The sequence below is a fragment of the Mesoplodon bidens genome (assembly GCF_964165515.1).
Source record: "Mesoplodon bidens genome assembly, chromosome: 15".
NCBI classification, from domain to species: domain Eukaryota; kingdom Metazoa; phylum Chordata; class Mammalia; order Artiodactyla; family Ziphiidae; genus Mesoplodon; species Mesoplodon bidens.
In genome coordinates, this window is record NC_138171.1 from 51,914,281 (window position 1) to 51,938,608 (window position 24,328).

At 48.7% G+C, this 24,328-nt stretch overlaps 1 protein-coding gene across 1 annotated transcript in view; it reads left to right on the forward strand.

Moving 5' to 3' along the window:
• Positions 1-631: 631 nt before the first annotated feature.
• The window catches only part of SYT17 (synaptotagmin 17), a gene marked incomplete at its 3' end in the record, with an annotated part of 76,067 nt that continues 52,370 nt past the window's right edge, over positions 632-24,328 (forward strand). The window contains exons 1-5 of the mRNA XM_081256754.1: positions 632-836; positions 978-1,000; positions 1,652-1,800; positions 6,897-7,045; positions 9,851-10,470. Of these exons, the coding sequence (XP_081112880.1) occupies positions 734-836; positions 978-1,000; positions 1,652-1,800; positions 6,897-7,045; positions 9,851-10,470 (1,044 nt within the window). The 5' untranslated portion in view covers positions 632-733. The remainder of the gene's footprint in view (positions 837-977; positions 1,001-1,651; positions 1,801-6,896; positions 7,046-9,850; positions 10,471-24,328) is intronic.

The window sequence follows — 24,328 nt, forward strand, 5'->3', positions numbered from 1 at the left end:
CCATAATAGAAAACCAGGGTCACGTGATATAAACAGAAGGCAACAGGAAAACAATGAGAATAATGCCACATTCTTGGATTCTAGATGGGTAGGCTGTCTCCAAGGCTCTGAAATGGGGTCTGCTCTCTGTTTAAAAAGGAAGGAGGGATGGGATTTGCAACTGTTAGAAAAATGTCACATACAATGGTACCGAATTAAGAGTTTCTCCTCCTTGCAAGAGAATTGAAAAAGACAGTTAACTTTCTCCCTCTTGACTCAAAGTTCTGAGTTCTATGGGAGACTCCTCCTAACCTACCTGGTTTACTTGGCCCGTTTGGAAAGCCATTAAGACTCTTTCCCAGAAGGGGGTGGCGGGAGCCTGTGCCTTCGGAACCGAGAGAAGAAACGGGGGTGGAGGTGGGGCTGGAGAAGGGAGGGAGCCCCTCCCTTCTTCCCTGAGGACCAGACTATGGCTTTCTTTTCTTTGGCTCCCTCTATTTGTGGGTGGTCATGTGAAGCTCCCCACCATTGGAGCAGAATTGGAAGGTAGGGCCTCGGGGAGGGCGGTGGAGCCAAGTCACATCCACGCTGTGCCTGCCTGCATGTTAGCTAATCATGTCCTTTTGGGTTGGCTTCATGGCTATTTCTGTATAGGAAGGTTTACTCCTCTCCTGAAGTGTGGCTGCATTGGATAGCATGACTATCTATCCACCCGCTCTGATTCATAACAGCATACGGTGCAAATCAAATCGAAATGCTAAAGTTTCCCATTTATTCGGTGTTGGTTAGCCAGGAGGCTACCAGCAACCCTGAAGGTAGCAACACCTTGTTAGGAGGTCAGCTCCCTTCCCAGGATGGTAAGTGGAAAGAAGCAGGGCTTTTTTTTTTTTTTTTTGGGAGGGGGGGTTGCTGGAATATTGCTAAACTGGTCTTGTCTCTCTCTCTCTGTCGCCCCCTTCGCCCTCTGCGCCCCTTGGCTTCACGTGGATCTCTAAAAGGGCAGTTGGAACCTTTAAACGAGGTGAGTTAATTCGGTGATTTGTTTGGTCTGGCTTCTAATCAAGAAATGCTTGCTTGTCATTTTGGAGCCTTATGTGGGGCTGCGGGGATATTGAATATTAAACAGCAACCGGATGTTGATAACGGCACAGTTTCGATCCCCTTCTACGGAAGGGAGATCCCGGTGAAGAGACACTAGTTGATGAGATAAGTTTTCCTTCCCACCCCCTACTTATGCCATTTGATTATCTCTGTTTACTTTCATGTAATGAGATTATTTTTTTAAAATATTTTTGCTTTGCTTTCAAGAAGACAAAGTAATATTCATTGTGTTTTGAGAACATATTGCATAGCCCTCATGATGTTGAATAAACCACCCACATGTCAAGAAAGACGGTCACATAAACTACAAAAAAAATACCTGCAAATATTTTGCTCGCTATTAATGGCTCGGACGGTTGGTGTTTGCCATCTTTGTGCCTGCAGTTGGTAAACAGAAATGGAAAACATTTTGTCCTAAGTGATCAGTGGCGGAGACAGACCTCCTGAATGTCGTTATTTCTCATCAGGGATCAGCTGCTTGTAATTTTGGGTGTTTTTCCTCTTCTTCCTCTCCACCCTTTCCACCTCCCCTCTACCCCTCTCCACTACCCACCTCCCCCAATGGCCTCAGGGTTTTCTTTCTAGAATCTCCGATCTGCTGCTCTGCAGATGGACTTGCCGGCACTGCTGTCAGAAGTGCTATGAATCCAGCTGTTGCCAGTCGAGTGAGGATGAAGTTGAAATTCTGGGACCTTTCCCTGCCCAGACTCCTCCCTGGCTGTAAGTAAAACTGTTTCAAACTTCCTGGAAAGCAATCTTAAGACCTTCCTTTTCTCCGTTTCTGCGAGGGGGTTTGGGGCACGGGAAGGAGGATTTGGGGTATGAAAGCAGGAAAGGCTGAGTTTCCATCGACCTCTTAGTGGCTGATGGGATGTGCTCTGTGCCTCATTGCGTTTGGCAAGCTGGCGAGACCAGCTGGGGGTGGGGCTTCAGTTTAGCTGGTTTCACATCGGGCCTTCTGAGATATGAACTGTGTAATGCTAAGCATGTGGGCACTTTTAATCACGTTGAGTGTCGTTCCAAGCAGGAAAAGATCTGTGAGCGTCTATATTCTTCAAGGGATGTCCAAATTGTAAAGGTTTCAATCCAAGTCAGAATGACAGACTGTCGTAGCACCTGGCACGTGCCTGGCTCATGCTAGATGCTCAGTGAGTGTTTGGTGTGGATAGCATGAACAAACAAGTGCCTCTCTGCTGGTTTGAGCAGGAACTTCAGAAACAGGGACGCAGAAAAGCACCTCCAGTCGCCATCGTGTCCTCCTTCGCTGTTTATGTTCTCTCTGGCATCTTTCGTTTTATTTCCAATTCGTTTTCCTCCCGCGCCTGCATACAACATCTCCATCTGCCAGTCGCTCAGATATTTTGGGAACGCAGTTTTGAAGCTTCTCAGCCACGTGTCTGGTCCACCTCTCTGTGGCTGGGAGAGGAATGTGGCCGGAGAGTCTGGGTTGAGTCTAGAGGGCCAGGGCCTGGGAATCATCAAGTGCCACTTCTCATGATACGGAGGGGAGGCTCAGAGAGGTGGGAAGACAGTGTGAAGGCCCACAGGTGGAGCCTCAGTGGGGATCCAGTGCTGTCTCAGCTAAATCCTTGGGCTAAGATTCCAGAAGCCTCTGGCGCCCCATCTTTGCCTCCAAGTTCGGGGTCATGCCTCAGTCCTCTTATTTTCTTAGAAGCAAGTATCAGATATTTCCATAGCAAAATGGCTCTGTGTCAGGCTCTGTGAGTCCAAATCCTGTTTCTCCTACTTTTTTCTAGTTCTGTCCCCTTGGGCAAGTTGCTTGATCGCTCTATGCCTTGACTTCCCATCTGTCAAATGGGGATGATAAAAAGAATAGTATTTATCTTATAGGGTGGTTGTGGTGATTGCATGAATTAGTGTATGGAAAAGTACCTAGGGCTGCTTGATACCTTGTTGGTAATCATAGACGTTAAGTGATTCTTTTTACCCTATTCTGGGCTTCCCCATCTGTAAAGTAGGAAAAGTAATAGAACTTACTTTATAGGGTCGCTGTTAAGAGTAATGAGATGGGCTTCCCTGGTGGCGCAGTGGTTGAGAGTCCACCTGCTGATGCAGGGGACACGGGTTCGTGCCCCGGTCCGGGAGGATCCCACGTGTCGCGGAGCAGCTGGGCCCGTGAGCCATGGCCGCTGAGCCTGCGCGTCCGGAGCCTGTGCTCTGCAACGGGAGAGGCCACAACAGTGAGAGGCCCGCGTACCAAAAAAAAAAAAAAAGAGTAATGAGATATGCACATAATGTGCTGAGCACAATAGTAAGTATTCATCTCTATTATTATTAGGTACAGATAGAGATTCTTTAAACTGATAAGGATAATGTTAAGGAACCTTCCACTACTCACAGGTTGTAGCCTGAATCCTGCAGGTGTGTATAGAGTTGAGATGTTTGGTGAAACCAACTCGTTAATCAAGGGATCATTCCCATTTTCCAGTGACAGAGGTTGGCTCAGCCCATCTGGTGTCTTTAAAGCCATGCTCAGAAGAACTCCAACTCTGCTATGGCAGGGCTATCTTGTTCATTCCAAAAAATCGCTGTTGACCAACTGACTAACCTGCAGGCAGAAATTGAGTCCTGAAAGTGCCAGTCATGCTATTGAAAAGTTAATCTCAGTTTCTTTGATAGTTTTTTTCTTGAGGTTGTCCTACAAGGCTAGATAGAGTCCTGTTCCCATGCTCAGGGGATTTAAACTCTAGTATAGGAGATACAGCAGGTATATAAGTTCAGTCTGTGTATTCACACCCTGCACACCCATATGACGGTCTTGCATAGAGTTTTGTTATGGAAAAATCCTGGGAGAATGACTGCAGGCATAGCTGGATCCAGGGGCTCAAATGATGTCATGGGCGTGCATGCACGTGCTCTCACTCTCTTTATGTTTCTTCTGTTTTGACCTCATTCTTAAGCTTTCTTTCTTCTCTGCCTCATTTTTTTTTTTTTTTTTTTTTTTTTTTGCGGTACGCAGGCCTCTCACTGTTGTGGCCTCTCCCGTTGCGGAGCACAGGCTCCGGACGCACAGGCTCAGCGGCCATGGCTCACGGGCCCAGCTGCTCCACGGCATGTGGGATCTTCCCAGACCGGGGCACGAACCCGTGTCCCCTGCATCGGCAGGCAGACTCGCAACCACTGCGCCACCAGGGAAGCCCAAGACACTTGTTTTGGTTATGCCACAAGCAGAGAAGTGGGCTGGAACCTTCCAGCAGAGCCAACACACCACACAGCTTCAGAAGGTGCCCTTCACGTGGTGGTCATTATGAATGGGACCACCTAGAGTAGTGCAGTGTGCGGTCTGAGCAGCTGTATATGGCCTTCGTGCTTCCTAAAATGACCCAGGTCTTCCTTGAATCGTGGGCACACTGAGTAAATTTTTTTTTTTTTTTTTTTTGCGGTACGTGGGCCTCTCACTGCTGCGGCCTCTCCCGTTTCCGAGCACAGGCTCCGGATGCACAGGCTCAGCGGCCATGGCTCACGGGCCCAGCCGCTCCGCGGCATGTGGGACCTTCCTGGACCAGGGCACGGACCCGTGTCCCCTGCATCGGCAGGCAGGCTCTCAACCACTGCGCCACCAGGGAGGCCCCGAGTACATTTTTGACTGTCAATATCATGCAAAATATTAAGAGAAATCTGTAAAGGGGAGGTCGGTTAAATCCTTCAAAAAGAGAATTTACAGCTTGTGCTTTCCTCAGATTTATTTACCAAGCAGGCAGTTGCATGTTATCAAACAGGCAGGGAGTAGAAATGTCAAGTGTATAGGCCTTGTAGTGCTGTTCCTACTGTGACATTTGAACCAAGAACCACAGAACATGCCTCTCTGTGGGGTGGCATGTGGCAGATGAGCTGGCCCTTTGTGTGTGTGATTTGGGGGGACACACCATTAATTGTCACATATGCTTCCATCACGTGGGTCCCCCAGCTTTCTTGGGCTGGGCTGGGCTGGACTGGGCTGGTGAGGGTCAGAAAAACAGTACAATCCGACTGGCTCCTTTTGGGGCAGTGCCAGAAAGACCCTCACTGAAGAGTGAATTAGGTTATTTCTTTGTCCAACAAGCATGTGTTGAGTACCTACTAAGTGCAGGGCTCTTACAGGCCTCCCAGGGGATACCCAGCTCTGTAGCGTGAGGCATGTGATCCGGAGTCTGGTACTGCTGCATTCCACTGGGGTTCTGCCATTTCACAGTGGTGCAGGTCAATTCTCCATCCCTCCCTCCACCCGATTGGGGCCTCCATTTCCCTGTCTGTAAAGGGGGTGGGGGTAGTTCATAACGACTAACTCCTGTATTGTTTCAAGGATGAAATGATGGTTCATACAGAGCATTTAGCTCAGTACCTGGCACATAGTAGGTGCTCAGCACCTGGTACTATTTTTTTTTTTTTTTTGCGGTACGCAGGCCTCTCACTGTTGTGGCCTCTCCCGTTGCGGAGCACAGTCTCCGGACGCACAGGCCCAGCGACCATGGCTCATGGGCCCAGCCACTCCACGGCATGTGGGATCCTCCCGGACCGGGGCACGAACCCGTGTCCCCTGCATTGGCAGGCGGACTCTCAACCACAGTGCCACCGGGGAAGCCCTTCCATTCTCCTTTTACAGACCAGGAGCAGGAGGCAAACAAGGACTGGGAGTTTCACCCCATAACGTGCCCATTCGTCCTGGCTGTGACCCTAGCTTTGGAGGAACATCAGATCAGTCTCATGTCATGCCCAGGCTGCATCTGCAGACCTTATAGAATTTGAAAGTTGAATTTTTCAAGACTAGTTTCGCCTCAGGTTTAAATGTCAAGTTGGGGGATGCAGTCTTGAAGGTATGGCTGAGGGGCTTGCTATCGGCAGCATCAATCTCATGGCCACTTTGCAAGCTGTCTCCCCGCTCCTTCCCCCTCCCGGCATCCTTAGTAGCTGTGTGAGTATTGGGGGATCTTAAAGCCACCTCTGCTATAATAACATCAATTAAAATGTATTGAGCACTTACCTGCAACATACCAACCACTGTTCTAAGCATTTTATATTGTTAACTCAGTGTTCACAGCAACTGGGTAAGGTAGGTACTGTTATTAGTCCCATTTTACAGATGGGGAGACAGAGGCACAGAGAGAGGGAGGGACTTGCCTTGAGCTAGCTCTTAATTACTACCTTGTACCGCCACCCCCCGAAGCGCTTTCCATTTTTTCAGCATTTCTCATCCTCATTGGGAGCACATTGAGTTGTGGCTGCTGCTAATTCGCAGCTGTTTCTACACATCAAAATGTTGGTCTTAAATCATTGATTCTCAGGGCCATTTTGTAGTCGTAGCCTTGCCATTCAAAGAAACTTTGAGTGACATTGTTATAGGATATTTTTTAAAGATGTTATAGACACAGTGACTGTTGAAATAGCGGGTCACTTCTTACCAAAAGCCACTTGCAGAAGGTCTGATGCCTATAAACAGCCACATTCTCCCTTCCAGACTGAAGATTGACAGACAGGTCTTGTCTTGGTTTAGTCAAAGTGGCGCCCTCCGTGTGGCAATATCCCGAATAAGTTTACATATCCCTCCCCCCACCCCAGCCTCAACTTTGAATTAAGCAAATTCTTGGCAGATTGTTCTAAATTGGGAAATACTCATTTATATCATTTCACATTTTGTGCAACAAGTAAGACGTTATTGAGAGTTAACGGCTATTGAGAGTTTATTTCAAATTTGCATTATTCCAAGTTGCATAAACTGGGTCTGAGAGCAGTTTCGTCATGGGTCTATCTCCCACGGGACAGAGATGCCAATCCCTGGGGATTCTCTGACAATCACTGAGACCTCTTCTGTCCTACAGGTTGGCCAGCCGGAACAGTGACAAGGACGGGGACTCTGTCCACACAGGCAGTGATGTCCCGCTGACCCCGCGGACCAACTCCCCAGATCGGAGATGCTCATCCTCGGACACATCTAAGTCTACATACAGCCTGACCCGGAGGATTTCAAGTAAGCGTCTCTGCCGTGACAGTCAAGGGTCCTGGCTCGAGCAAGCCTTGCTGCTCAGCTGCCACTCAGAGTCCTGTGAAGTACACCCCCGCTATCTGGGCCCCCAGGACAAATGGAGAAAGCTGGCATTCCCAGACACTCAGGAGCATCCCCGGGAAAGACGTGCAGGACAGGGTCATCTCTGGGGAGGGGGTGGAGTGGTGTGACAGTCCAGGAGACAAGATGACAGAGATAATGGCAGTGTGACAAAGGAGGGCATCGCACCTGATTTCTTCCAGGTTCAGTAAGAAGCGATCATTTTGATTGATTTTTGTAGTATTGATCACAAGTTTCATTGAATTGCCTCAGTTGATGACATTGTCAGCATATATCATTCCGGACCCCAAAAGGCAAGTGTTAGTTACCGTGTTACGTAGCAGGTCTTGCAAATTCAAGTGACTTCGGGGGCCAAATGGATTGGTGTCAGTGACTGAGTGCAGAGGGTTGGAGAGAGATAAATGTCACCCTAATGCAGTGACAAATGGCAGCCGACTCTTGGCCTTGTACTAGGGCAGGGTGGGGATTGGGGCCAGTTAGGAAGCTAACGTCTCATTGAACGGGGGCAGCTACTACTCAGCTCTTGGCCATGTGGGATTGTATTGCCTGATCTTTGGAAAGAGAAACTGGCAGTCTGGGTTTTTATATGAAACTTCTTTACTTTTAAACCCAAACAGAATGTACCTCTGGGTTGAATGTGGCCCTCAGGCCACTCAGTTTGTCCACTCTGATGTATAGCCTGTGTGTTTGACCAGATGGCATGATTTGGGTGTGGAGGAGAAAGCCCAGAGACTCCCAATCTCCTGTCACTCCCCAAATGGGTCTCCTCTGTCTCATTCAGCTGATGTCTGAAATTCACTTAACAGGGAAAAAGCTTAAATTCATGAAACTAATCCACTCAGTTGGAAATGATTGATGTCTGGTCTTTCCCAGGACTAGGTGGGGAAGAAGAAGGAAGTAAAGTTCAAGGGCTTGAAATAGTGAAACGGAGGGGATGTCGGGCTTCTGTAGCCTCAGTCTTTCCATCTGTAGAATGAGAGGGCTGACCTGCCCCACGCTGTGCCATACAGCGGCCACCACCCATGTGGCTGAGCTGAGATGCCCCGCACCTGTTACATACCCAGTGGATTTTGAAGCCAGTGTGAAAAAGAGAATTTATAGTGTCTCACTAAAATGTTTTTATATTGAGTGCATATTGAAATGATTATATTTTGGATATATTGGGTTAAATAAAACATTAAAATTAATTTCGCCTCTTTCTTTGTAGTTTTAAAAAATTGTGGCTACCAGAAAATTTTAAGTTACCTTTGTGGCTGGAACATCTGTATCTGGCTCGCATTTATTTTCTCTTGGGTGGCGCTAGTCTAGATGATTCCTAAATCTCGTGCCCAGCTCTATACAGAGATGACTGCATTTAGCACATATTTATCAGAGAGTGCAGCCACGTACCGGCAAAGGCTCGTGATTTTAGCCAGCAAGACAGGCTTTGGGCAATTAACAAGATGCCATGAAAGGACAAATACCAGTCCCACTAATACGAGGCATCTCATAATCAAACTCCTAAGCCCAGAGAGTAGAATATGGTTACCAGGGGGAGCTGGAACCAGGCAGGTGTTGGTTTCACTTATGCCAGATGAGTAAGTTCTAGAGATTCACTGTCCAGCAGAGTGCATAAAATTAACAGTACTGTATGGAGTACTTAAAAAAGAGGGTAGATCTTATGTTCTTACCACACACATAAAATTAAATAAGTAAAGAAGGCAGGAGGAAACTTTTGAAGATGATAGATACGTTTATGGTGTAGATTGTGGTGACAGTTTCATGGGTACAAACTTATCTCCAAACTCATCAAGTTCTTTATATTAAATATAGACAGGTTTTTGTATGTCAATCATGCCTCAATTAAGTGCTTTAAAAATGAAAAATGAATGCCATGGGCTCATTGCTAGAATAGAGGGATGAGCAGAGATTGGAATGATGAGCCTGGGAGCAGTGAACTCTGCTGCTTGCCGGGGAGAGGTACCCCGTAAGTGACGAGGTGTGAATGTGATCCTTGAAGATGGGCAATAGCTACCATTTAGTGCCTCTTAACCATGTGCATGTTCTGTGCTGAGCCCTCTCTGTGCATTGCTCAGTGAATCTTCACCACAGTCCCTGAGATGGGTGCTGTGATTGACTCCATGTTTCAGATGGGAAAACTGAGTGTGTAAAGTGTGTCTAGAGATTCACACTAGTAATCTCTAGATTACTAGAGATTCACACTCACTGGGAAGTAGCCGGGTTGGAATTTGACCCAGGCACTCTGGCCCCAGAGCCTACTCTGTGAAAGTGGAGGCAGTATAGGGTAATGGTTACAGCCAGACTCTGGGGCCAGACAGGTGGGGCTTGACTCCTGGCTCCTCCTCTTACTAGGTTGTGTGACCTTTGATGAGTGACTTAAAGTTTCTGTTTCCTCATCTGTAAAGTGGAGATAACAGTCCCTGGCTAATACCTTGTGAAGATTAGATGACTGGATATATGCAGTGCAGTTAGGGCAGTACCTGGCGCTTAGCTGCGGTGATGATGGTGATGGGGATGGCTGTACCGCCAGGCTGCCTCCCATGGAGTAAATAAGAGGATTTCCGGGAGTGGAGAGCACCTGGCAAAGAGCATTATGAAGCAGAGCGAACAGGTGTGAGGATCCAGGAAATGTCGTCAGTCTCACAGATCGGCCCAGGTCCGGTCCGGTACTTGGTGTGGTGTTCATTGTTATTTCTGATGGGTGTGTAGGTCTCGAGTCCAGACGACCCAGCTCGCCACTCATCGATATTAAACCCATCGAGTTCGGCGTTCTCAGCGCCAAGAAGGAGCCCATCCAGCCCTCGGTGCTCAGACGGACCTATACCCCGGATGACTATTTCAGAAAGTTCGAGCCCCACCTGTACTCCCTCAGCTCCAACAGCGACGACGTGGACTTTCTGACGGACGCAGAGATCCTGTCCAAGTACCAGCTGGGCATGCTGCACTTCAGCACCCAGTACGACCTGCTGCACAACCACCTGACAGTGCGCGTGATCGAGGCCAGGGACCTGCCACCTCCCATCTCCCACGACGGCACGCGCCAGGACATGGCGCACTCCAACCCCTACGTCAAGATCTGCCTCCTGCCAGACCAGAAGAACTCCAAGCAGACTGGGGTCAAACGCAAGACCCAGAAGCCCGTGTTCGAGGAGCGCTACACCTTTGAGATCCCCTTCCTGGAGGCGCAGAGGAGGACCCTGCTGCTGACCGTGCTGGACTTTGATAAGTTCTCACGCCACTGTGTCATCGGCAAGGTGGCCGTGCCTTTGTGCGAGGTCGACTTGGTGAAAGGCGGACACTGGTGGAAGGCGCTGATTCCCAGTTCTCAGGTAAGGGGTGGGTTGGCAGCGTCTCCTCTTGGGAGCTTTTTAAAAAATGATTATTTTTATCTCAGTATTTAACTTTTTTTTTTTGTTTTTGCATTTTTAAAACCTTTGGTTTTTTAAATAATTTTTGACTCCCAAGAAGTTGCAAGAACAGTACAGAGAGTCCTGTGTATTCTTCATCCAGCTTCCCCGATGATAAATCTGATACGATCCGAGTGCATTAGCGATACCAGAAAACTGATGTTGGTAACTAAACTACAGACCCTATGCAGTTTTTCACCAGTTTTCCCATGCACCTCCCTCTGTGTGTGTGTGTGTGTGTGTGTGTGTGTGTGTGTGTGTGTGTGTAGTTCTATGAAATTTTACCATGTGTATGGGTTCATGTAGCCACCACTGCCCTGGGAGCTCTTTGTCATTGATGCTGGGTTATTTACTAAGGAGAGTGATTGTCCAGGGTATGAAGCTATCAGTCATTTTGACTTTCCGAAATTGATTTGGGAAAAATAAAATGAAGGCTGAAGAATGGGATGATAGATGGATGTTTTTCGGGCAAATTGTGAGATTAGCTTCCTTCCCTCTTGCACCCCAGGGGAGAGCAATTGGCTGCTTGGGGAGCCACCCATGGACCAGGCTGTCTCACCGGTGGGCTTTTAGGGTCCCTCCCTTGGGCATTCTGTGGGCTGGAGGACAGCACTGCCCCCACTGTGGGTGGAAAGATATGAGGGGAGTGTATGGGAAGGAAAAAACCCCACCATTTGGAGGCTGGTCTAGACCATCCATGCCGGGACAATGATCCTGTGTAATGCAGATGGGATTGTTCTGCATCAAATACATCAAGGTGCTTCTAAAGCTGAGCTCTACTGGCCAGGGATTTGATGAGCTAACATCACATTTGGGGTGCAGGTGTTAAACATGAGGCCTGGAGGGGCTGTTCCACTGTGTGTGTGTGTGTGTGTGTGTGTGTGTGTGTGTACACATCTTCAAAGCTATCAGTCTCTTAGTTTGGATTCCCCAAGAAAAAGAAGACCCTGAGGCAAGGGAAGTCATTTAATACGGAGGTGACACCAGAGGAAACACCAGGAGGGGGTGGGAAAGTCACATGAAGGGTGCAGTTATTGAGCCGACCGCCACTGTGGGTGACTGGAGCTGAAACCTGCTGGGGGAACTGGGAGCCAGTGTCAGACACACACCTAAGAGCCTTTCCACCTGAGGGGTGAGGGACCTGGGGTCTTTGTACAGCACCTCCTATCAGCCACTGAATAAGGGCTGGGGGGATGGGGATGTTCATTTCCTGGTATTTCTGTCCTGTTGTTACGCTGGCAGGTACAGAGACTTTTGACATCCACAAATGCAAAAAAAGTGCAGGAGCTGGCAGGCTGAAGTGGTCACGGTCAGGAGAAGGTGGGCACGATGTTGGCAATGTCTGCTCTAATCCCAAATCCTCTTTCCCGTCACATGATCAGGATATATTTGGTGCTTTCTGTGTATCCTCCTCGATATTTGATATCACTCGGTTTTCCACTGTCAAGAAAATTATGTTGAAACAGGGAGGCCCACCTGACAAAATAAATTCCAAATTTGCCAGCTCCGCTCTTCACATCAGTGGAAGGCCCCGGAGGTGGAGAATCTGGACATCCCCATACCTCGGCTCTTTTAGGTCTTGGCTGAAAGGTTACCTTGCCTGAAATGGAAAGTCTTCCTGGCCCATCTGCCCTGGTTTGGTTCTCCTGAAAGCTGAGGCCAAGGCAGGGGCCTGGGTGCAGATCGTTAATTTAGGAGGTGATCCCAAGAAGCAGGAGTGAGAGCTGAGAAGGAGACAGGGAAGGCGGGAACGTCAGAGTCAGTGGTGATTCTGAAGGTCGCCATTCTGGCACTGGGATGGGCATGGACCCCGTCCTAGCACACTGGCCAGGTGGGCTCCCGAAACCTCACAGAAGGGCTAAGGCAGAGAAGAGAAGCAGCCCAAGTGTGCTGGTGTGCACCGGGTGTGCTGCTCTCTGCCTGAGCGGAGACCTCGCCCAGACAGGACCATGGGGGCATTTATATCAGACACCAGAGGCAGCCCCCGCCCTGGGCACTCCCTGTCCCCTTCTCCTGCTTTAGTTTTCTCTATGGCACTTGTCATCATCCCGTAGACCGTACATTTTATGGTCTGTCTCCCCTGCTAGTATGTGAACCCTGTGAGGGCAGTGACTTTTGTCTGTTTGTTCACCGCTCTCTCCCCTGCTCCTGGAACCGTGCCTGGCAGGTGGTGGTGCTCAGGAATATTTATTGAATGAGTGGAGGATGGAGGAAAGAAGGATCCTCAAAGTAAATTTCCTTCTTCTCTCCCTCCCCCCTTCCTCCCTTCCTTCTTCTTCTTCTTTCTCATGTAAAGAAAGGCTCATGGAAATTGAGGGAAGAATGGACTCATATCTGCCATCTCAAGCTTGCTCTGGAATTTATACTCTTTGAGTGGGAGGGTCAGCTGTCTGCAGTTGGGGTCCCGAGAAGCAGAGCTTGAGATAGGATTTCAGTGTGGATTAGTTTCCTTAGGGCTGCTGTGACAAAGCACCACAAATTGGGTGGCTTAAAACTACAGAAATGTATTGTCTCAGAGTTTGGAGGCTTTAAGTTGAAGATCAAGGTGCTGGCAGAGCCGTGCTTCCTCTGAAACCTAGAGGGGATCCTTCCTTGCCTATTTCTAGCTTCTGGTTGTTGGCAGTCTTGGCTTATAGCTGCATCACTCCCATCTCTGCCTCCCCCTCACTTAGCCTGCCTTCTCTCTGTGTGTGTCTGTGTCTTTTCTTGTAAGAACATCAGTCATGTTGGGTTAGGGGCCCACCCTACTCCAGGATGACCTCATCTTCAATAATCACATCTGGAATGACCCTATTTCCAAATAAGGTCACATTCTGAGGTACTGGGGGCTAGGAAGTCAACACACCTTTGGGGGATACAATTCAATCCAAAATGAGACGCAAGAGAAAACCCTGCAGGGGTGGGTGTGAAGTGGTCTAGGTGAAGGGTGACAGCCAAGCAAGGCTGAGCCTCAGCCTGGTGTGTGGTGGGGAGGGGACTCTGGGTCCTGGATCTCATTGCAGCATTTCCTCCTTCAGACAAGGGAGCCAGCCAGCCCACATCAGTCAGCCATTGGCGGGTACCGTACTGGGAAATCCGGTTTTCAGCCGGGCAGCCCTGCACCTCCCTGAAGCCTCTATAGTATGGAACAGTGGTTCTGAACAGGGACAGTTTTGGTCCCAGGACATTTGTCAGTGCTGGGAGACGTTTTGGGTTTGGGGGATGGGAGAGTGCTGCTGGCCTCTGGCGGGTAGAGACTAGAGATGCTGCTAAACATCCCGCAACGCACAGGACAGACCCTACAACACAGAATGATCTGGCCCTAGATGTCCGTAGTGCTGAGGGTGAGAAAGCCTGCTGTGGGGTGAAGGGGAGGATGGAGGTTGGGGGGACGGAGCAGGATCTGCCATGACAGGCAAGACGGGAGCTGGGCTGTTCCCTGTTGGGGAAGGAGGGTTTTCCAGGGAGAGACAGTTGTCAGGGGTCGGGGTCGGGCCAAGGGGAAGATGATGTGAGGGGCAGATCTCCAGGTAGCTGCTTTGGTTTTCATTCCAAATGTGAAAAAGGAGATACCGGTTTTGAACAAAAATCCACATCAAGCAAAATAGGCCTGCATTGGAGACAGAAAACGAAATCCTCACACAGTGTACCCAGGCGGTTAGGTTGGCCATCACCTCTGATTTCCATTGGAGACAGGCGTCTGCCTTCACCAGAGCGCTCCGAAGATGCGGCTGCGTGGGCGGTGGGTGGAAGCAGTTTCTCGTTTTCAGCCAGACTTCGCGGTATGCGGGTCAGAGCAACTCTGAGGGTTTATTAGTGCTACAGTCTCTGCCGTGGAGACCCCGTGGGGACGTATAGATTGCTGACTTGTAGGGCCAGCATATAGGCATCTTCTGGCTCACGGCAGAATGTCCCAGTTGTTTTGTGCCTTTGAACATTGTGTCTTTGATCTTGACATTCAGGAAATTAGCAGCTAATGGATCTACTGCAGATTTTTTGGTCACATTGAGAACGCTGGGCCAAAAGATAATGGAAATGAAGACATAGAAATACCGAAGTGTGTGGTGTGATTGATGTGGTATGAAGTTATAGTGGCCACTGAGAGAAATTCTCTCATCCAAGTGGATTGAAGTGAATTGATACTTTGGCCATTTAGAGGTGAAATCCATGTAGTCTCAACTCTTTTTTAAAAATTATTAATAATTGTGACAAAACACACATAACATAAAATTAACCATCTTTCAGTGGTATTGAGTACATACACACACGTCATCACCCCCCACCCATATCCAGAACTCTTTTCACCTTGCAAGAAACGAAACTGTGTCCCCATTAAACAATAGCTCCCCACACCCCACTGGCCCCAGCCCCTGGCAACCACCACTCTGCTTTCTGTTTGACTACTTTGGGTACCTCATATAAGTGGAATGATACAATATTTGTCTCTTTGGGGCTGGTTTATTTCACTTAGCATAATGTCCTCAAGGTTCATCCATGTTGTAGCATATGGCAGGATTTCCTTCCTTTTGAAGGCTGTGTAATATTCCATTGTGTGGATAGACCACGTTTTGTTTGTTTTTTCATGCATCCATTGATGGGTGCTTGGTTGCTTCCACGTTTTGGTTATTGTGAATAATGCTGCTATGAACAGGGGTGTGCAGTTATTTCTTCAACCTTTTTTTGAGCCAGAAAAATATTCAGGATGAAGGACGTTCATTTTCTCTTGAGATCATGTGGTTTGGGGAAGGAAGGGGGAGGGAGGTGGAAAGAGCAGAGGTCCCGTGGGCATGCCAGAACCTCACAGAGCATTAGGAGGAACCAGAGTTCTTGTTCCAGCCCTTTCACTAGTTCCCTTGTGACTGGACTCATGTAACCTCGTAGGTCTTGGTTTGCTCGTGTCAAGTGGAGACATGGTACCTGCTGCCCGCTCCCTTGCAGTGCATCTCTAGAGCTATAAACTCTTCTCAGGAGAAGGTAGCTTCTGGCTGTGAAAGTCTCTCGAATTGAGGAAAATTATAAATATACTGTACATTATAAATATACAGTAAAAATATTGTACATATATAAACTATCTGTTTATTTAGTCAATGAATATTTGTTAGGTGATTGTCGTGTTCTAGGGGCTGGGGCTACTAATTTCACTCTGAGTTTCCTGAGTGTCTACCATGAGCCAGGCAATGTTCTACACGTGCTCACTTGTCTATCTTCACAAGGGCCCATTTTGCAAAGTGGGGAAACTGGGCAGAGAGAAGTTAAGTAATCTTTCTGTGCTGAGTGGTAGAACTGAGGCTCTTTGGCTTAAAAAGTGATGTACCATAACCAGGACATTAGACTGGTTCTCTACAGGAAGCAAAACAGAGCCCCTGCCCTCATGGAGCTTACATTCTAGTGGACGGAGATACTCCGTGAATGAATTAACACATCATGCCTGTTGGCATTGTCTCTGCCAGGAGGAAAAATAAAGCAGGATAAGGGGCTGGAGAGGGGGTGGCTGAGTGGTGAGAGTGGGGAAGCTGTTCTAGGTGGGTGAGGAGATCGCATTTAAGTAGAGAGCTGGAAGGATTGAGGGAGTGAGCCTGGAGGATGTCCAGGGGAAGAGCATCCCAAACAGTGAGTACAGGAAGTGCAAAGGCCCTGAGGCAGAGTGTGTTGAAGGCTGGAGGAGAGTGAGTGAGGGGAGAGCAGCAGGAGTTGAAGTTGAACTAGCTTAAAAGGCCCCATCACATTGATATTGTAGGCTGAGGTAAAGACTTGGATTTTATTCCTATGGGTGACGGGAAGCCTTGGAGTATTTTGAGAAGGAGGGGTGACCCAGCCAGGCTGCCTGGAGAGAACTGTTCCTGGGAGACCCACAAGTACTTATTTCCAAAATATATAAAGAACTCCAACTAACATAACATTGTAAAGCAACTATACCCCAATTTTTAAAAAGAAAAAGAAAAAAAAACCTCCAGTGACTCAAAAGACAAAATCCAATTTTTAAATGGGCAACAATTTTGAACAGATGTTTCACAGAAGAAGACTCATGCAAATGGTCTAAAAGCACATAGAAAAGTGCTCAACTTCATTATCCATCAGAGAAATGCAGGTTAAAACCTTAGTGAGATACCAGTACAACCCACCTTCCAGAATGTCTAAAATCACAAAGACTGACAACATCCAATGTTGGTGAAGATGTGCGATAAAGCAAATATGGCATATTTTCAAAATATTAGTTGCAGAATTAATAACTGTTCATTGTACGAGCTCGGTGATATATTTAAAGGGGTTCAGTGTACAGTTATTTCAGCTTCTCTGTATTTGATAACGTTCATAAGAAAATGTTGGGGGGCTTCCCTGGTGGCGCAGTGGTTGAGAGTCCGCCTGCCGATGCAGGGGACGCGGGTTCGTGCCCCGGTCCGGGAGGATCCCACATGCTGCGGAGCGGCTGGGCCCGTGAGCCATGGCCGCTGAGCCTGCACATCTGGAGCCTGTGCTCTGCAACAGGAGAGGCCACAAAAAAAAAAAAGAAAGAAAGAAAATGTTGGGGAACACCAGTTAGGAGTAATACACTGCGGGCTTCCGGGTGGGAAGGGGAGTGGACAAGTGCCCAGCTTGGGAGGCAGTTTGAAGGCAGAGTCTGTGATCCCCAGAGCCAGCCCTTAGCCTTTACACTCCAGCTTCAGAGGTGCTGTAAATGAGGGCTCTCAAACAGAGGGGGGATTCTCAAACAGGGGATGCTGCTGTTGTCTTACTTCCTGAGCATCAGAATCAGCCAGGAGCTGTGCCTGTGGGGTTCCCAGGCCTCAGCCTCCTGGATTCCGATTTCTTAAGTCTTGGGTGAACCTGCACTTGAGTGAATGTGCTGGGAGAGTCTGACGTAAGTGAACTGCGGACCTCATTCTGGGAGGCACTTGGATGGCCAGTGGAATGCTGCAGGGGCTTGGCTGTTGCAGCTGGACAGACACGTCTGAGATGTGGTCTCGCTGGTTGGCTGCTGTGTTGGTTTAGCGACCTGGCCTGGCTGCCTGCAAGCCCGATCTAGGCTGCCATTAGGATGGTATTTTATGGAGCCATCTGGGAAAGGGGCAGGCTCCGGGTAGCGTGCTCTTAGATGTTCTTGGGGGATAATTCTGAGTCATGTGGAGTGTAGTATCTTTTATTACAAAGCCACATTGCCTGCTGAGGAACAATGTTTAATTTGAGCCCAGAAAAAGAAAATGTGCTTAGTCAAAAGTGATATTTGCACATCTGGCTGCTGGATATTTATGTTTCTGAAAACTGCTTTAATGTGAGATTTGCTTTGGCCAAAGGAACGCCTTTTAGACCTTCAATGCCTATAATTCAGGGCCCCGTGGCTTAGGAAGTGAAGTCTGTGTGTGTTGCCTTTGCAGCATAAGAGTCAGAGGTGGTGGCAATAAGCGTGTTCTGGTTCTCACCACGTACCAGACCCTGGGCTCAGTGTAATACTTAACGATTCCCCACCAGATGGATGGCACTGGCACCTTCATTTTATAGATGGGGACCCTGAGCCTCAGGAAAGTTAAGAAACTTACCCAAAATTGCACAGCTGGAGTAGGGACTTGAACCTGAGACTGACTGCAAGCCCATATCCATAACCGCTATGAAATAATCTATTTAGGGGGAAGTCCTGGCTGAGGACTTTGTAAATTGACTTACCCAGTGTAACTTGGATGTGATAAGACTGTATTTCTCATAAGTATACCCAGATTTTTATATCTGTGTATCTTGCTTCTTTCCACCTTTGGAGCCATTCAGAGGAATTCTGTGTTGGCTTGGAGCCCCTTAGGAGAGCCTTCAGAGTCTGAGGGGTGAGCTGGTGGCCTTCTTCAGGAGCTCCAAACTGATTGGATCTTTGGAAGAGGCCAAAAGACAGTCTGATTTGGTAACCAAGTTGATTGTCAGTGTGGGGACTGCTGTTTTGATTGAGCAATAGAAGAAAAATTGCATGACTCTGAAGTAAGATTTACTTTCTTAGGGGGCTCCCAAAATGTTGGTTACAGCTGACAGAACCCATCACAAACTGGCTTTGGTCAAAGAGGAAAGTCTGTGGTTGTGTGGGCTCCAGGCTCCACTGAGTCTGGGGTCCAGGTTGTATCCTGGGAATCTCTCAGCTGGAATGTTCCTCAGCACTGCCTTCGTCCATTGTCTTTCTTCTCAGGAAGGCCCTTTCCCCAGGGAAGCAAAACCCAGGCTTACCTCCTGCCAGCTGGGCCACACCAGTGGAAAGAGAGATCCTCTTTCCCGAAAGTTCCAGAAGTCCCAGGGAGGATTCTCAGCGGCCTGGCCTCCCTCATCCTGCCCTCCTCATGCACAGTGGAGTGTGGCTTTTCACAACCGCTGGAGGCCTTGAAGTGGGAAGGAGTGCAGTTTCAGAGAAGGAAGCATGACTGTCTCCTTATTTCACTGCCATGGCCACAGTTTTCTCTTTATTGCTGAAGCTTCTCTGGCTAATGTCCCCACTAAAGAACTTGGCAGACAGGGTTCAAGAGCTGGCCCTGGTGGCAGGCATGTATCAACTATTTGGAATGTCCTGGCAGTGGGTGGGTGGACTCCTAGCCCTGGGAGTGTCTCCCATGGCCTCTTACTGTTGGGGTCCCTTCAGAGAGGAGCAGCCCTGGAGGGTGGGCCCTAGTCGGATGGTCCAATCCCAGCTCCCTTCTCTGGGGCTCACTGCCCCCTGAGAGAGTCATCTATTGGTCTAGGTCGGGCTCCCCTAGAAATAGACCCTGAGATCAAGATTTGAGTGCAAGTATTCTATTTGGGGGGTGATGCCAAGAAGAACCAGTGTTATCAGGCAATTTCCCATTGTGGGCATCTGGATCGTGACCCTTCTGGGCTCTCGGTGTAGGCTTCCCCAGGGGTGGGGGGCGCTGGGGCATGTGTTCACCAGCTCCCAGCAGGCAGAGGTTGAAGGATGTTTCCAGAAGCGCTTAACTCCCCGGGCTCCTCCAGCCTGCCTTATGCATCTGAGGAGAGAGTGTTACCAAACCAAACCAGGGTCGACTCGCCTGCATGCAGTAAAGCCAACCCACTGACACTGGGTTGTGGTGAAGGAAAGTACAGCGTTTATTGCAGGGCACCAAGCAAGGAGAACGGGCAACTCATGCTCAAAAGACCCGAACTCCCAATGGCTTTCAGGGAAGGGGTTTTAAAGGCAGTGGGAGGGAGGGGGCTGCAGGATGTGTGATCAGCTCGTGCACAATTCTCGGATTGGTTGGCATCAAGGTGAAGTTTCAAGCATCATCAGCCTTCTGGTTTCAACCAGGGTCTATGTTCTTGTGATCAGCAGTTTCCATCTGGAGGGGGTCAGCTTCCTATAAAAGCAACTTAGGACTGTGTGTCAGGCCTGTATCTGTGTCTTTCAGGGGACTGGGAGTTGGGTGATCCTGCTGTGTGGCGGATTTATAGTCTAAATTGGTACCAGTTTCCCAGCCCAATAGCTATTCTGTTTCTACATCTTCACGTTTGCTAATCATGAAGTCTTGAACCAGCCTTTAAAGAATCAAAGGGAGGCCTGGGAAACTAAAGCAAAAGGCTTTTACTTCAAAGGGGCTTGTATATGGTTCCCATCCCCCCTTTCTTTGGTAGTCCTCAATCTTGAGGGGAACAGGTTCAGGAAAAGAAAGGGAGTAAAGTTTTGGATAGAGAGAGTTAATCATAAACTCAGCAGAGGTACTCAGTTTTAGGGGGACTGGGTTTCAAGAGGACCCTGGTGGCCTGAGACTCTGTGGGCAGAGAGTCTGAGGGCTGGTCAGGGCCGGGGGCTGGGCTGCACCCTCAGCATCACCACACTTAACCTTGCCACGTCGAAGGCTCCGAGTGCAGGATCTTCCACGTCCCCCCTTCCCTCTCCATTCTTCTTTCCTCTGGGCAGGAAGGTGCAAAGCAGATGAGCAAGACGCCTGGCTAAGTGGATGCCCGTGGAGAAAAAGGCGCCGGTCTCCCCTTCTTGAGGAGGCACCTGATGTTTGCAAGTGACCCTCTTGGCAGCCGTCTCTCTCGGCTTTGAGTGGGTGGGCAGGGAAAATCCCCAGCTCTCCCCACTCGGCCAGTACCTCCCCTCTGCTTATAGAGGTGGGAAAGGAGGATGGTTTTGAAAACTGCAGGCCCAGGTCTCTGCCTCTTAAAAATCCCGGAGGGAGGTGTTGGGCCCAGGTTTTGTCAGCCCCTTGCTGCCTCTCTCTAGTCCCCAGCTTTGGGCCCAGGCAGCCAGTTCTGGCATCAACAGGAAAAGTCCCCCTCCACATTCTGTCCACGCACAGCTAAAGGCTTATCCAGACCCCCCATAACATTAGCTTTTGTTATTTATCCTCTGTAGCTTTGGCACTTAGAAGGAACTTGATAGGTGGGGGTTTTTTTGTTTTTTTTTTGTTTTTTTTTTTTATTTTTTTTGGTACGCGGGCCTCTCACTGTTGTGGTCTCTCCCGTTGCGGAGCACAGGCTCCGTACGCGCAGGCTCAGTGGCCGTGGCTCACGGGCCCAGCCGCTCTGTGGCGTGTGGGATCTTCCCGGACCGGGGCACGAACCCATGTCCCCTGCATCAGCAGGCGGACTCCCAACCACTGCACCACCAGGGAAGCCCGATAGGTGTTTTTTGAATTAAATAAATATCATTGTGTAAAGAGTGTTAGCTTTTGAGTTAGACTGACCTGGTTAAGGTCCTGGCTTCACCATTTACTGCTGAATGAACTTGGGTTCAACTCCTTACCTTTAAATTGGGGATAATAATGCTTACTGCATGGAGAGTTGGGGGAACATTGTGAAGGTAACAATAGCAACATCTGACTTAAATAGCACTCACCATGTGCCAGGCATGGTGCTAAGGCTTCTATTGTATTCACTACTATCAGCATCCCATTTTATGGATGGGGAAACTGAGGCATGCGTTAAGTAACATGCCTAAGGCCACAGAATTGGGATTTGAACCCAGGCTAGTCCAGTTCCAGGGTTGTGCACTTAGCCACTCCACTGCACTACATTGCCTCTTGATAAACCAAGATCTGGCACGCAAAGCACCTGGCGTGTAATATACACTGAATAGTGGGGACCAGGAGCTCAGGCACCAGGAGGTTGGGGAGGGAACTGAGGAGGGAGGAGGGCAAAACGAGGGAGGAGAGGTTGGGGAGCAATTGAGATTGAGCCATGAGGAACTGGCCTTAGAATCCGATCGTGTTTCAGTATGTGCTACTTTGGTCTTAACCGTGCCCCAGGCAAACGAAGTTAGAAGGAATTTAGGACATTTTTTAATAGCAAAAATGGTGATGCTTTGAGGTACCCAGAGGCATGTGCTGATTGGGCCTAGTACCTGGAATCTGCCTGGGGCCGTACATGCCCCAGCCTCTCCTGACTGCATACTGTATTTGGTGATCACTGACCACCTGATACCTAAATAGGCAAGGCCCTTGACAAGGCATATTCAGTTTTTTAATGAGAAACTGTCTTTAACTTGTCCTGAGCTGTTGTCAGCCTTGACGCCCTCGGCAGAAACCTGTCCTCTGCGTGTGTTAGTTAAAAGGATTTCCTGCCCAGGTTTGGTGAACAGCAGTGTTGGCACCACTATGCAGCCAGGGCTGGGCGCACACCAGGCAGCATTACAAGGCAGCATTAACTAGAAGGTTCTTTCTATGTGGTCCTTCTTGTTTCTTCCTCCTAAAATACAAATGTAGTTTACATTTCAGGCCTTAAAGTGAGCTTTTGACTCCTAGTTTATAACGTGAACTGGAAGGGGAACCAGAGACGATTTGAACCAATCCTATTTTATAGATGAGAAAACTGCAGCACAGAGATGTTGAGTGACTTATCCAAGGTCACACAGCTTTCAGTGACAGAAAGGAGACCAGAGTTAGGTCACCTGATCAGCAGGCAGGAGGTCTTACTACTAGCACATACTGCTTTACCCCACAAGGGAAGGGATCTATAGTGGCTAAGAGCACACAGGCCCTAGAGTCATACAGACCTGGGTTCAAGTCCCAGCTTTGCCACCTTCTACAGATGTGGGTCCAGGAAAGTTAACTTTATCATTTCTAAGCCTCAGTTTCTTTGTCTAAAAAATGGGAATCATGTGGTGTGCTGGAACCAGCTTGAACTGGCCTGTAGAGTCAATTGTTATTTTCAGGAATTTCACAAACCCGCTGACTTCACACTGGCAGATTGAAAATCAGCCACTGTGTATGAAATTGACAGATGCTGTAGCGTTTGTAATCAGAGCCTCCCCCTTCTGCCCCCCACAGAGCAGAGCCTGACACGTGTATACAGTGGTGCCATGTCGTGGTCAAGAGCACGACCCAGCAGTCCCAAAATCTGCAGGCCAGAGTCAGTCCAGCCACTTCCAGCGGTGTGACCTTGGGCAGTTACTCAAGGTCACTGGTAATAATGGAAATTGCTGACTCTTCCTGAGTGGTTCCCATAGACCCGGTACTGTTCTGGGGCTTTCCGTGTAAGTCAGAAAACCACCAGGGACTATCATTCTCCCCATTTTACAGTTAAAGAAAGTGAGACAGAAAATTTGAGTAACTTGCCCAAGGCCATGCAGTCAGTGAAGGAAGGAGGCTCCATTCAAATCCCAGCATCTGCTCTTGGCCACCACCCTGTCTCGTTGAGGTTCATCTTCCTTCTTTGGAAGATGGCAGGAATAGCAACCCTGACCTCAAAGGTTGTGGTTAGGGTGGGATGTGATAACGCCTGTGCTGTTCACACAGGCCCTGCACGTGGCAGGGCCTCAGTTGACGTGTGCTTACTGTTGGTAAGCACTGAGTAAATGTCACTGTCAATCGTTACCATGATGATTGCACTAAAATCTTCCCAGCCGAGGGACTGCGACTCAGTTTGACCAAGGAGATTAAAGCAACATTTGCCAACCGAGCCATTTGTCCACTCCAGCTGGGATTGAGAGATGAGGCTGTCACTCTGAGTCGCAGGCAGGCTGGGTGGTCCAGGCATCTGGCGGTGCACCCCAGAGAGGATGCTGGGGCCCTCTTCAAAGAGGGAGAGGTTGAAAATTTCCGTGGGCTGTCCCGATTGCTTGAGCACACGCAGAGGGCAGGTTCTGGGGCTACCAACATGAGGGCTACCTGATCCCTTCCTTTAAGATTCTCATTGTAATACAGTCAGCCCTCCATATACAGGAGTTCTGAATCCAGATCCAGTTGGTTGAATCTGCAGAGGCGGAACAGACGACCAACTGTACTGCACCATTTTGTATAAGGGACTTGAGCATCCGTGGATTCGGGTATCTGAGGGGGTCCTGGAACCAGTCCCTTGCAGATACCAAGGAACGACTGTATAACAATAGTAAGCATTTGCCAGTGCTCCCTGTTTTCTAACACTGCATGAAGCGTTTTCCATACATGATCCTGTTGAATCATATGAGCCTGTGAGGTACAGTGATCATTTTACACCGGAGTAAACTGAGGTTCGAGTCGATGAGTGACTTGCCTCGGTGTTCAAGGAATAAATATTGGAGCCGGGATTTGAACGTAGGTGACTCCGGAGCTCAGTACTTCCTCATTACCTGGAAGTGCCTCTGAGAAACAAGTCAGGGCCATCAGTAACTATGATACAAGGTGAAAATTAGTGGGACCAAAGGAGAACGGTCTGTTCGTTTCAAGCAGCAGCAAATCTGACTGTGGCCACCTGAAGGGAAATGATAAATAAAATAATAGAGCCACTTACTAAATGCTGGGCTCTAAGCCCTTCCCATATGTTAACCCATTTAATTCTTTCATCAATTATATATGACAGGTGCTCTTACTGTCCCTATTGTACAGGTGCAAAAACGGACATCAGGGAGTTAGCGAAC